Here is a 14,104-nt window from a genome sequence, read left to right on the forward strand (position 1 = left end):
AGGATTATTAATTTGATTTGCATCAAGCTGACACGCGAATAAAGAGGACTAGACTCTATTAGTTGTTGCATCATGATTAGAATGTTATAAAGGAGTTTGTGAGAGTTAATGAACACTTGGTGGCAATTAAATAAAGGCCCTGAAAGAAAACACGTTACAGACTAAAAAGCTAAAAGTTCCTTTTTCAGCAGAACAATAACCTTAACCGCACAGCCAGAGCTGCAATCAAAAAAGCTTGGATTCAACATATTCAAGTGTCAGAATGGCCCAGTCAAAGTCCAGACTAAAATCCAATTAAATATCAGCAAGACAATTTGGTTTCTAAACATCAAATAGGTTTCTATCCTATTTGATATTTTGATTTCAAATACAATCTGAATAAAATACTTGACACTTTTTGTCAGTTATGTGACCAAATGTGTAAAAGATTAAATGATGTAAATAAAGCAAGGCGTCAAATTTTATTGCACTATTTACAGCTGACCTGTTCCTTTTTAAAGAATTGGACACTATGAGACCAGCTTTCCAGCTAATGTAATTGGACAGCTTCAGTACCTCTGATAAAGTGGGCCAAAACAAATGTAATGTCCTGATGTAAAAAAAGAGTGTTTTCAGCTTTAGACTTCATATTTTTAGTGACTGCATGTTGGAATGATGGATCACCTCTGAGCATCCCTTTTCATGCTACCCTCCTCAGTCTGACTGTTCCCCCCTCTACACACACAGACCTAACAGAACCCTTTAGTCACCCTTTTACCTTTTACCCCAAAGCTAACTTTCTGTTAGTCATTTTTACACAGAAACAATTATTGCATATTTTTTATTTTCCACACTGTTAAACTGTAGTTGATTAAGGGTTTGTAATTATTTAAAACCAAAAAGGCTGCATAAAAACTTTGACCAATCATTGAGGATTGCGTCCCCATATGCCCTTTAAATATAAACAATGTGCAGTTAACATAGAGTACACAGCCAGTTACAGAGTTTAGAGGGAAGTTTAAGACTCAGTCACACGCATCCCTCACTCGTTTTAGTCACTTTCCTGTTCTTTTTTCCCCCTGTCTCTTCTTTCTCTGTGATCTCTCCATAACATGTGCCGAGGCCATCATTTGATCTATAGCATCAGACATCTGGAGCAACGCTCCCCAAAAAACACCTGGTTTCAATTCAAGCAGCAGACAGAAACAGTCTATCGTGTCTAGCAACCAGAACCTTATTTTCTTTGTTCGCTCCTTCAATCATTGCCTTGGATACTATTTATGTTTAAGTCCAAAAACAGATTTTCTGCAGGTAATATATGGGAGAATAATTAGACCTGATTATCAAGAAGTCTGTGCAAATTACACAGAGTTATTTTCCAGGTGATTTGTGAGCAATTTTGGCACCTTTACTGCTGATTGTAGCTGCTTTCAAATCGCTTCAGTATGTTTGAGAATAAACCTTCAAATTAAAATCTTTATTCTTTGAGAACAGGGCTGCTCTCGTGGGCGGTCCTGATGTCTACTTATCGATAGCACTATATAATTAATCGCATACTTTTCCTGTACTTGGAGAGTACTTTACCTCAATTTTCTCGAACTTACAGGTTACTTTATTGAAGTAATCAGGTACTTCTCTGAACCATATCAAGAGCTTTACTGTGTATTATTTTGGTATTTTTGGGGAAATTTAAAAAATCAGTGTAAGATAGCACTTTACTAAAACTTTCATTAAACTTAATTCCCTAAAACTGTGCAGGAACTGCCCTAGAACTTACCAATGTAGGAGGCATCTTTTTACGGACAAGTTTTTTTTTATGAGGTGACTTTTAAAATGGAGTTTTCTCTAAATGTATCATTTATCCAGATATTATTAAAGACCCATTCTATTGGGGAGCAGTGAGCTGCCAATTTCGGCGCCTGGGGAGCAGTGGGGTTAAGGGCCTGTTCCTCAGAGAGCGAGAGTGGCAGTCTGTGGGAGTGGGGCCATCGTCATCAGCAGACCCTTTTTTACAGGGGCATGGGCCCCGTTGTGGATCTGCGGTGCCTCGGTATGCCTGGGGCATTGATTTTTTTAATTAATTAATTTTCCGCTTTCACAGCTCTGCTCTCACAGCGGAGTTGAGAGAGGAGAACTCTCCAAAATAAGCCAGTTACCACTGATCGACAGCTTCGAAAATATGAAGCCGGGCCGGGACACTACCGTTTACTGTTAAAAAAATGAACTTGCAGCTCTCCCATCTTTCTGGCCATGATATACACACCTCATATGATCATCACCATCACACCATCATAGGATGGGCCAAAACAGAATTGATAAACACAGACATGTATGTAGAGGTGGGGTTTTTTTGTTTTCCTTTTACAGTTGCACAGTTCAAGTTTTCAGTTGTGAAGTTCATGTTTGCTGACAAATATTTAATTGTGCCTTCATCAGTAGTAGATTAGATATATAATTAAGTTAACAAGTGGGCCAGTTCAATTCAATTTATTTCAGGTAGATATTTAATGATGCAGAAAATAACAATTGCCCAAAAATTTTTTTGCCCGTGCAAGTTTTCTTGGTGCCCTATTCTGCCCCTGTATAGCATTGGGTCAGCTGGTGCGCCTGATCTCAGAACCTCAGGATTCCAAGCTCTATTCCCTAACCACAAGGCGGCCATTCCCCCCAAAACCTTGCTGCTTCAGGTGAGGCTTGAACTCACAACTTCTGTTTCACTTTGCAGGCTTCAGTCATATAAGTACCGCGCGCTGACTCATTACGCCACTGTAGCATCGGTCAAAACTGTGCTTTTGTCTGGTTTTTTTTCTTTAAACAGATTAATATCAAATGGGTGCTTTGCAATGTTGCATATTTAAACCTCTTCTTCACGCTTAAGCAGACATTTGCGTGAAGGGTCTTGCTTTAGGTCTCACACTGGTAGCTCATTCCTCCAAGCCAGGATACAAACCCAGGCCTCCTGTTTGCAACATGGGTGACTTACAACTTGAGCTAGCCAGCCGCAAATAATACCTTTTTCAACATTCTTTGAAAGGTGCTAATAATCATTCCAGAATGTACTGCTTACTTTCCAGCATAATCTAATAAATTCTAAAATAGTTTTAAAAAAGAACCACACCAGTTCCTCAAGGTAGCCTCTAAGTTCTGGTTAAGTCAACTCTAAGGACAATTGTTGGCTGTTATGTAGTTCTGTCTGATCATCTGAAGCATTTGGGTTGTATCTTAGTTTTATGAAGATTTTTACCTTTGGTCATCAGCAGTCAAATTAAATCTTCAAGATTTGTGAAGGAACTCCTGTGCTGTTGTTTCAATCTTTTAATGTTAATTATAATGAGAAAAAATATTAACTGTAGTGGTTTTTTAGTAAAAGAAGCTGTATAGTTTGGAGGTGAACGATAATAAATGAAAGAAATAAGAATGATGAAGTGTGAACTGCTGCTAAGGCTCTGCAACACCTCATCATACTTAATTGTTTGAGCAGAATACAGGCAGAAGCAATTAGGAACTCTATGATTGAACAGCTCGTTACAAAGAAGCTTTTTTTTAAATGTAAAAAATATTTGTTCATAAATTTACCTTATATAGTTTATATGGCTGCATGTTTGACATGAACACTATTTAAATATAATTTATTTCTTTTATGTTTGAAAAGATTTTTAAAACACCATTTTTGTCAAAAAGAAAATATCCAAAAGAAAAATGAGGGGATGGTGGATTTATTATTTTGTTTTTTTGAAAGCATACATAGCCTAATTAATATAGTCTATTAACCCAAAGCACTATGCATGGTATGGTGGTTAAATGTGAGGTACGCCGTCATTCACTTTGACCAAGGTACCTTTCAGTACCTTGGCTTGGCTTTAACAGGCCCTACATAGTTATGGACAAATGCATCCCACTGGGATCAGCTTCATAATCATGGTAGGCCACTTCTTTCATTTTATTTATTTTGCTCAAGCTACTTGAAGCCCGCAGCCGGCCAAATGTTGAAAGGGCAATATTATAGCCATTACTGTTAATGTATATTTGAAATTTAAAACAGTCAGTAATAAAATATCACAGGGGATGGTATAGAGGGATGGTCATTTAAGAAGGGGGATGATTTTTAAGATTTTTTTTTTAAGAAGGGGGATGCCATCCCCCCCCTCACATTGAGCACTGTTTGTAACCCATTTTTTATAGGAGTAAAAGTTTTTTCCTCTGACATAAACTGCAGAAAATGTACAAGGGTCTCCTCAGTTACATTTTCCAAAATTCTAAAACAGACATATCTTGAAGCCAGAAGAGTTTATCTGTAAAATAAAAATAAAAAAACAACAGGTGCCAATCAAAGCAAGTACTTTGGTCAATCCGAGTTAGCCCCTACTTGAGGGTGTGTTGCTGATGCTAAGTTGTGGGAGTATATCTTTTTTCTCTCACACAGAAAGCACTCATCCTTCACTGCCTATGTCATGTGGCTCTAATGTAGCTTACTTCATGTTAAATTGGTGTTTCCTCTCCACTGTCACTACATGATGCAAGCCATTATCCACTGTTGCTACATCCTAATCCAGAAGGAGTTAATGACTATGAAGTCAGCTGAGTTTCCTTCATAAGAAAATGTCTTAACTACTTTGTCTGTATGAGTTAACCTCCCCTTCAGGTGACATATTTTATGATTCGATTATATTATTAAACCAAATAAAATTAATAATTTGTACATACTAGTTCACTAGCTGCCATATCTGATAATGTAGCAACAGTTACTAGAGTTTAATAAACACAAATATAATACAAGCGAAACCACAGGATACTTAATAAGCTGCTGTTACAAGATATATATGGTCTTTTAAACAATGTCACATTTGACAGATGAGACATTAAGTCTGTTTATTTTGTTCTTTATATTCATATCAGGTAATGTTATTCAATTTTTTTTTACCCTTTTTCATCTTGATGACCGCATATCAAAATAAACACATCTGCTCTAAAAAACATATTTGTCTCCTTACATGTTTTCTTTCGAATTATAGAACACATGTAACATCAAAGATAATCAAAGTTCATACTAAATGCATTTTTAAATGATTTCCTTTAATAAGGAAAAATAAAACTGACCAAAGCCTTCTTAAGTCATGAATTAACAAAATATATTTCTTTGGGACTTGTACTGACGGAACCTAGAGTTCTGCTAAAGCAGGAAAACCCAAAGGAAAATATCTGACCCTAATTTTGGGAATGACTATAACCAACAAACCTGAAGGTTTTTGAGCAATCAGGAGAAAATTCTGATTCAAATTTAGTCAAGATGCTGACCTTAACAGACAGTTTCTGCTCAAAGTAGTGTGGCTTAACAGAAAAAAAAACTTAAGAGAAGTGATCAAAAAAAAATCTGATTTAGATTGTGGAAGGAAGCCTGGAGTACCCGGAGAGAACCCACGCATGCTCAAGGAGAACATGCAAACTCCATGCAGAAAGACCGCGGGCCGGAAATCGACCCAGAACCTTCTTGCTGCAAGGCAGCAGTGCTACCCACTGCCCCACTGAGCAGACTATAAAAGAAATCATCACCCGTAAATTGCACTTTGTATTTACTTGAAAGAAAAACTGAAGAAATCAGAAGGGGACCAAATGTTCTTTCACTGTAATATAAGTGAACAACAGTCCAACAGAAAACCTGAATTTATTTGTGTGAAGAAAAAGATGGGAGGTGCAGAAATACAGATTTAATTACTCTTGGTCAGAGTGAATTGATTTAAGTTTGTTTTGCTGGAATAATTTTACTAGTTGAAGAGTAGAACTGGTGTTCTTGATTAACTGTAAGTGTGCTATTGCTTTAAAGGTCTGAATTTATAAAGCCATACATGCATAAGATATATTAAATAAATTCGAGAATAAAAATGTGTGTATATATATATATATATATATATATATATATACATATGTGTGTGTGTGCTTACTGATATAGTTATTCAAGTACCTTTGTATGCACACAGTCTGAAAACAAAACATGTAACAAATGCCTGCACAAGTGAGGATAATCAAAACAAAAAATAAGTCAGGACTTATACTTTGGAAAAAGTACAAGTGGAAAAAGTACCGCCCAAAGCGGTTGTTGCGTTTTCACAAAGCTCCCTAAAATGGATGCCCCAACCTCTTGGATCAAAGTGCAACCCAGAGAATCGAGATGTTTGTGCCACCCTCGTGCGTTATCTGGTTTACACGTCCTCTGATGCAATCCAGAGTAACATAAACAGATGTGCCGTTCTGGACCTGAAAAGAGGCTCTCAGTCCGATGCTAGTCCACTCGCTGCCTTCGGGCATTGATCCAGACACCTGCTGAGCCACAGGACCGGCCTGGTGCCCCTTCCCTCCAGCCCTCTGCAGAGTCAGTTTGACTATATTGCATGAATGGATCATTTTGAGATTGAGGGCGATGTTTGCTGTCCCCTTCTCATGAAAGATGAAGTTCTTTTGGGGGTTTGAATCCCCAGATCGAGCTAGGTGAACCTGCGGTGTGTCTGGGCTGATCTGTTGAAACAGCAATGGTTTATTCCTGACAGCTCCAGAGGGCAGACCGGTCCGCGAAACTGTGGCAGTCAAGGCTGATGACACAGCGGAGGGAATCCAGATTAGACTCAAGATACTAATCCCAGTGCTGTCCCCAAAATACCGGATGTTGCACTGAGACGGAGACGTGATCTCGAAAGTGAGCATCTCTCTGCTTTCTACCATCACTGCACCAGAGAGGGTGATGGAGGTGTCCCTGTAATTCACTCCCGTCTTGAAGGCCTGTATAGTCTTCAGTCCAGTGGTGTTCCGGGTGGTGTAGGCGATCAGAGAGAAACCCTCTTGAATGCAGGTGTGACCCATGGAGTAAAGCGCTTGCTGGATGACAAACTTTACGACTCCGCTCTCCGTGAAGCGCACACCACGGCTGTCATGGGTGAGGCTGATCATGTAGGGGTCGGACACTGTTGTGATGCGGAAAGTTGGACGGTAGCTGGTCTGGTAGTGTGCCAGCAAGGACATTTGGGCTGTCATAGCAACAGCACCAGTATCATGAGACAGCCAGAGGAGACTCAGAGAAGGTGTGGGGACATCAAAGATGTGAAGATCCTTGCTCTGATTGCAGTGTTGATTAGGACTCCTCAGCAGCAGAGTGAAGATGTGGTTGGGTTCCACCTCCACGCCGGTGCTGACGCTAACGCCCTGGATGTACTTTCCATCCGGTTGTTCTATGCGGACTCCGCTGAGATCCTGACCATCCTCCTCCTGGCTCCTGTTAAGTCTCATTCCGACCTGGAGAAAGTTCCTGCAGCTATGCTTTATAGCAAAGTTATGATCCAGCCACACTAGTCCATGCTGGAGAAACGTCACCTTTCCGGCCTCATTTGACAGAAGATCACTGCTCTCTTTCCCGCGTATGTTGAGCTGCAGACCAGGATAGATGTGAGCACCAGACGTACCAGCTGGGGGAATAGCCACCTTTGCCACCCAGGCCTGGGAGAGTCTGTTCTCTGAAATCTGTCCACAGACTGTGTCGCTGACGGCGGTGCAAGGGACGACCAAAGGCTCACCATCGCATTCTGAGCAGGCCTGGCATTCCTGGAGCTCCTGGTTGTAGAAGTATTCATGACCGCAAAGGTTTTTAACTGCTTCTCTCTCCGAAACCCCCAGACACTTGAATCCACCTGCAAGAAAGAGGACAACAGAAAAGAAGGTTTCAAATTAGCTCTGCTAAGGTTATCACTGGTTGGGGGAATCTAAAATGAAACAAAGACATTATGAACCAACCAGGAGTATTGAGACACTTCACCCGCTCTCCGCAAATGTGTGGCAGTTCAAGACATTCATCTCGGTCCTGTAATCCATACAATTAGGATTGGGGTTAATTACTTCCATTAAATGAATTCTTTGTTCCAGTTTGTTCTTGTGTTGCAAATTAATCTTGTATTTTCTTAACAGATATTCAATGAAACCCAAATCTATCACTTTAGTGATTGCTGTAGGTTGGTTTTAATGAATTCGGTATTATATACAGTTAATACTCTGTAGGTACACATCATTGCGAGGCTGTTCATAGCTCTTGAACTTTTTCTCATTTTATCATGTTACAACCTCAACCTCTTAATGGATTTCATGCAACAGAGAAACAAATTATTGCAGAAAAGGGAAGTGGAAGGAAAACAAAATGGCTTTCAAAAGGTTTTTAAAACTCAATATCAAAAAATTTGCTTTTTTTTTTTTTTTTTGTCAGCCCCCCTGAAACATTCACAGTAACAGCTGACAGCCAATCAATGCTTCTCTCAGGTTTGCACATCCAGAGACTAAGCGTTTTATTCGCCCTTCTTGGCAAAATAGGCTATACCTGACCAGCTTCATAGTCCCTGTTGAAGAAAGGCATCCAGAGCTTGATGATGCCACCTCCATGTTGCACTATGTGAGGACCCTTTAATGTAAGACGATGTCTCAGTGTTTCACCAGTTCGGTCTCATCTGACCTTCTTTCACATGTTTGCTGTGGCCGCTTTGCCATATTTCCATAACTGGCAAAATTTCAAATTGAGCGCTTGCAGTTTTTTTATTTCATAAACAGAACAGTTTCAACGCTGTGTACATCGTTTTAACACGACTGATCTGAAATGCACAACTTCCCCTGATCATTTTAGCTATGTTCCCTGATCATCATGATGCTGCTTGTCACTATTGTTCTCTAGCAGCCAAGGTTATACAGAGGCTAAATTATGCATTAATGTCCTGTTTACTGACTTTGAAAGATACATTTTACACAGGATTTCCTAAAGGGATAGTAGATTAAAGGCATGTTTCACATCCCTATTTCTTTTTTTTCCCAAGAGTTTTCCATGTGCCCTACCACCTGTTGGTGTATAACAAGAATTCCAATGAAGTACTTTGTGGTTTGTGGTTGTGCTGTTATAAAATGTGAGTAAAGTGTAAATGGCATTAATGCTCAGTGCAGCAGCACTCACAAAAAGACTCCTACCTGGCACATTCTGTCTGCAGTTGGGGAGCACTGTGAGATGAGGAAGAAGCCTGGTGGACACATGGTGCATTTCTCACACCGAGGTGAATCCCTCTGAAAATCACAGAACTCCTCCGGTCCACAGGGTGAAGAGCATCCACGCAGAGGCTGCGGAAAATGAGTCTCTCCCACAACATCCAGCACCTTTGAGTCAATGTCCATTTTATGCACAGCGTAGGATTTCTGCAGATGGCTGCGGGCCTGACTCTGCAGTCCCGCCAAATGACTCTCGAAGTAGCTCTGCAGCTCTCCCTGCAGGCCCTGGAAGGACACCTGCTTGACCGTCTCCAGGAGTTGGGCAAACTGTTGTTTAACTGCATCCATCTGCTCATACATGTGCCGTTGCTGCTGCAGGACTTCGCGCTGCTGTGATAGAAGCGCCTCCTGTTGATCAGCCAGCTTCTGCTGCAGGTCACGGATTATGACCTGCTGGGCACGAAGGGCTTCCACCAGTTTCTCCTGCCCCTTGGCCAGCTGGAGGTGCAAAATAAGGGCGTCTTCTGAAGGTACTTCATTCTCCCCTGAGGAGAAAGTAATGCAGAGTGAATAAATGGACAGTCAAATTTAGGCAAGATTAATGATTGTTTTGTCTCATAATATTAAACATCAATTACATTTGCAAACACAGCAGCCTCCTGCATGTGCTTATCAAAGCTAATTTAAGAGCACAGAAAGCTTCCTATGTGAACAAACATCAAAGCAGTCTACATTTTCCAGCTAATTGACTTTGAGGTATTTTTCCAGCTCAGCTACAGCTGCTCTGTGTGTATCTTTCTTTCTTACATGTTAAAGAAAGGGAACTTTTGCTTTGAAAATCAAAAAAACTTGGATTTAGGATTTTTTTTTTTTAAATCAAAAATGGTCTAATTCTTTGGAAGTTATCAATGGTTGACCTTAATCATTAAAATACAGTTAGATTAGGGATCAGCATTTTCCAGAAATTAATTGAAGGTAGGCCTTTACAACACATGATTTCCACTAATCTGCCTTATCCTAAACTTCTTCCAAGTTTAGTTAAGAGGTCTGCCTTCTGCATAGCTTACAATGACTAACATACAGTCCAAAACATTAATTGAACATCTTCAGCCCATAACCTTTACAGTCAGACCGAATTAAACTGTTGGCTTATTGCCGATTATGTGATGACAGGATGGATAAAAACAACTTTAAGTCCAATCTTAAACAATTGTTTCCACATTTGCCCAGCCTTATAAATACTGTTTCCTGTATCGTATTTAAACTTTAGTTCCAGCATCCTTCTGCCATATGTTGATGTGCCCCTAGTAAAGTCAGTTCCCCTCAAGCCACCTACCAATCTGCACATCAGTGATCGATTATGTGCATTTGTGAGTGCAACTCTAAATGTAGATCTAGCATAAAACGCTTTAGGTGGCCAGTGACAAGACCGATGTCTAATTAATTCAAACCATTCACCATATGAGAAAAACAGACCATAAACATTAAGCATCAACAGAATGTCCAACAGCCAAGGATCCCAAAAAACATGGCTGCAGCAGTTTACCCACAGTAAGGGTGCAATACTTTACTTTGCTATTCCCTTTAAAATATAACTGTGACACACATGTTTTATGCTCATTCTGCTTTTTATACAATATGAAGCTAAAAATGTATAATGTCAGTGTTGCATAGTCTGTCAGTCGTAAACAGAAAGCAATCTAGTTCCCATTATAAAAAAGTAATAATCAACCATCACAGCATCCAGTTGGACATTGATTTTGATTTTGCTGTATCATCCCAAGAGTTTCAAAGGCCAACTTGGCCCCTCTGTAAACTATTTATCAGGGGATGCCACTGCAATCATGATGTTATCTAGAAAAAAAGTTGTCCTCAAAGCATTTGGTGCAGGAAAAGGTGAAAACGAAGCTTTAACTATAATCACAAAAAAAATCTTCATATCTGCATAAACTGAGAGGAAAGAAAAAATATATAAATAACAGATTTTGATTTAACTATTCTTTACAGAAATTTTTTTTTAGATTTCTTTTGGTGTTTCTTTTTTTTATTTTTATCAATTTATCTCACCTGCTGGTTTTACCTTTTTAGCCCCTGTTTTGAAGATTTATCACACTAATCTAGTTTTGGTTTTGAAGAGTTGAATACATTTTACAGAAGCAGACCTGGCTTTATGTCACATGTCAGTTGGACTCCTAAAGGGGCCCCTCCAAGCTCTGAAGCTGTGTGTCCAAACTCTGGAAAGTCTCCCAGAAACTGCGCGGCTCTGTCCGACAGGTAGACCGGGGACGTTTCTTCTGCTGCAGCCGGGCAACCCTCTCCTACACAGGATCTCCCCCGAGCTTTGGGTCGTATCCTCAGCGGTAATTTGCACTCAATCCCTCTGCAGTCTCTGCTTTCATTCCTGGGATGATGGATCTGTCTCACGCTGCAGTCCCCATCCGTGCATCCCACTTCCATCTGTGCGTTACCGTGCCGCCGCAGCAGCTGGACCGACTGCTCGGTCTCCAGAAGCGCTCTCTGAGGGGTAGGGAACGCATGGTGGTGGCTGACCGCTGCGTTTCCATCTCTCCCCTGCATTCCTGGGTTGAACTGCCGGGGAAGCCTGGAGGATCTGCTCTCTGGACAGTGCGCTCCCGTGCACGGTCTTGGATCGCCTGTTTGTCCGCCAAAACAGTGCGCACCAATGCAGATATCCGCTGATGCGTGCGTAATGCTGTGCATGGAGAGCAACAGCGACAGAACTATTGTCAGTAAAACCATGTTGCATGTAGCACCTAAAGAATAACAAATGATCCGCAGCTTTCCAGGTTAAATCCTTAACACACGCAGCTGAGACAAGACCATGGTGTTGCTTTCAGCTCCAGGGTTTGGTCAGACTTGTTCTCTGAAGAATAAAAGGGATCGGAAGCAGGCATTAGTGGGCTGCTTCCATGTCCGACCCACTCTGTGAGACCCTGCAGCACTTCAGAGCCTGCAGCACTGAGTGTGGCATTCCTGAGGCTTAATTAGCATCAGGTTTCCTTGGCCACATTTTAACCCTTCATCTTCCCCTCCTCCTCATGGTAATTAAAAAAAGCTTTTTAAACGTTAAAATTTAGGTGCCACATTGCAACCTCAAAATGCAATGCACCTTCTTAAATATCTGGTTTACAATAGCTTTTACAAATTAAAATGTAAAAAGTGTTGCTTTTTTGTATTCATCTAAATCCTAAACCAACCACTCTCAGAGGTTAATTTATAATCAAAAGAGTGTTTAATGATTTGTGTCATTTAAACTCAGTTGATCTGTAATGGCCAAGACCAAGAAAAAAGTAGAAAGGTCATAGAAATAGTTACCAGGAGGTTAAATATAGAGGTCATATCCTTTGAACATCTCATGGAAGCACCATTTTGGTGCTTGAAAAGCTGTCCAGTTTTGTAAGATGCTTTTAGAAAAAGTATACTCTTTCTTTTCATGTTATCTGATAGATCTTTAATATCATTGTTGGACAAAGATAGCATTAGTAGAAAGTAGTCAAAAGTTTATTCTAAATTAGGGAAAGAAAGTTATCCAAACCAACCTTGGCAAATTTGAAAAGCCAACTGCCCACATGGGCTTGTATTCATGCATAATTATTTTTGACCTTTTAACTTTGCTATGATGTTAATCCTTTAACACAATAATGCACAAAGTGTTAATTCCTTTGATTGATCCCTAAGTTTTCCTAATTGCTCTGTAGTTATAATCTTATTTTTCTCTCACTGCAAGAAAATAGTTTACCCCAAGCGATTAATAAAGTAATTCTGGTTCTGATGGGTTCTGCTGTTTGAGTAACAGCCCCGCTCTGTTCTGTAAAAAGGAGCTGTTAGAGAATATTTTTTAAAGGGTCCCAATGTGTAAACAACACTTCTTTCTCTGATAAGTGAGGGGTGATATGAGGCAGATTGCAATGAATGCAGCTAAAAGTTAAGATGAAGTGGCTATTTTAGCAGCTAATGGCAGCAACCTCGTTTTTTTAGCTAATGTACTTGTCCCTAAAAATCTTTTCTTTTGCCCCGAGAGGTCTTTGACTTTGTTAAGCTTTCAGAAATGATATGGTGAAGTGATGAAATGGGTGGCCCTCCCCAATGGTAGAGGTTCCGTTTGTTCAGGCAAGTTGTTCTTACTTTATTATGTCAACTTGTATTAGCAAGGGTTCATGCCAACTCCAGACTTTGAGAGTGAAATGTGATTTTAATGCTGCTTTCATGATACCAGCGGGGCAGAAACAACTAATCAGTTGTGTGAGTTCTGGCATTTTTTATGCCAGAAATGTGTTTCCATCTCCTCTTTATAACATATTTGCTTTTTTGGATAAAAAACACCTCAAGTTAATGTAAAATCTTTCTCGTGGAATTTAGTAAAGTTATTTAAATTCTGCTGTTTCCGTTATGTTCTAATGCAATACTTTAAAAAGTGCAAAAAAACAAGGTTGACTAAAACATGTCGAATGAGTTTGGTCCTTCTAAAGGGTTTCTTCTTCCTGTTAAAGTGGGATTTTCCTTTCCACTACCACTAAATGCCTGCTTAGCATCGGGGATTTCTGCATAGTTAATAGCTGCTTTTCCATTCACCATCAAACTGTGCAAATTCCAATTATGAAAAAATAAATTAAATAAAAAAAAAACTCACATTTTTTATAGAAAGTAATTATGCTGAGAAGAGGTAGTCACATCAAATTCTTATATTTCGCAAAATTGAAATGAAAACACTTTATTTTACATCACACAAGTTATGTGATCTGCAACTGGATCTTACTGCCTTAGAAAAGAAGAAGAAGTAGGCAAGTAGTTGGAGGATGATGGCGCCCACTGGTGCCTTGGCTGAACTATGGATATATCTCATTTGTTTACATGTGCCACTTTCATGTTATTGTGTGAATAAACTTTACATGTGAAATTTTCATTATATTTTTATGTAGTGGAAATATTGCAATAGGCTCTTGGCAAACTCTACTACTTAATGAACTCAAGATTAATCCAGGTGTGCCTGACCTCAGTAATGGCCAGACACACCTGGATTAAGCAGTTCACCTAGTCATGAAAGACAGGAAACAAAAGAGGTGCCTAGAGTTCAGGAATTAGTGGAGTTGGGCATGGAGCCCTG

General features: G+C 39.8%; 1 protein-coding gene across 1 annotated transcript; it reads right to left on the minus strand.

Moving 5' to 3' along the window:
* Positions 1-5,872: 5,872 nt before the first annotated feature.
* Positions 5,873-11,924, minus strand: LOC107094811. Its single transcript, XM_015390657.1, has 4 exons — positions 11,142-11,924; positions 8,965-9,524; positions 7,756-7,822; positions 5,873-7,652 (listed from the first exon to the last, which is right to left on the minus strand). The coding sequence occupies exons 1-4, from the start codon at positions 11,737-11,739 to the stop codon at positions 6,121-6,123; spliced, it is 2,757 nt and encodes a 918-aa protein (XP_015246143.1). The 5' UTR covers positions 11,740-11,924; the 3' UTR covers positions 5,873-6,120.
* Between the last annotated feature and the right edge of the window lie 2,180 nt (positions 11,925-14,104).

This window comes from Cyprinodon variegatus, unplaced genomic scaffold (genome assembly GCF_000732505.1).
Source record: "Cyprinodon variegatus isolate N-32 unplaced genomic scaffold, C_variegatus-1.0 Scaffold507, whole genome shotgun sequence".
In the NCBI taxonomy this organism is placed as follows: domain Eukaryota; kingdom Metazoa; phylum Chordata; class Actinopteri; order Cyprinodontiformes; family Cyprinodontidae; genus Cyprinodon; species Cyprinodon variegatus.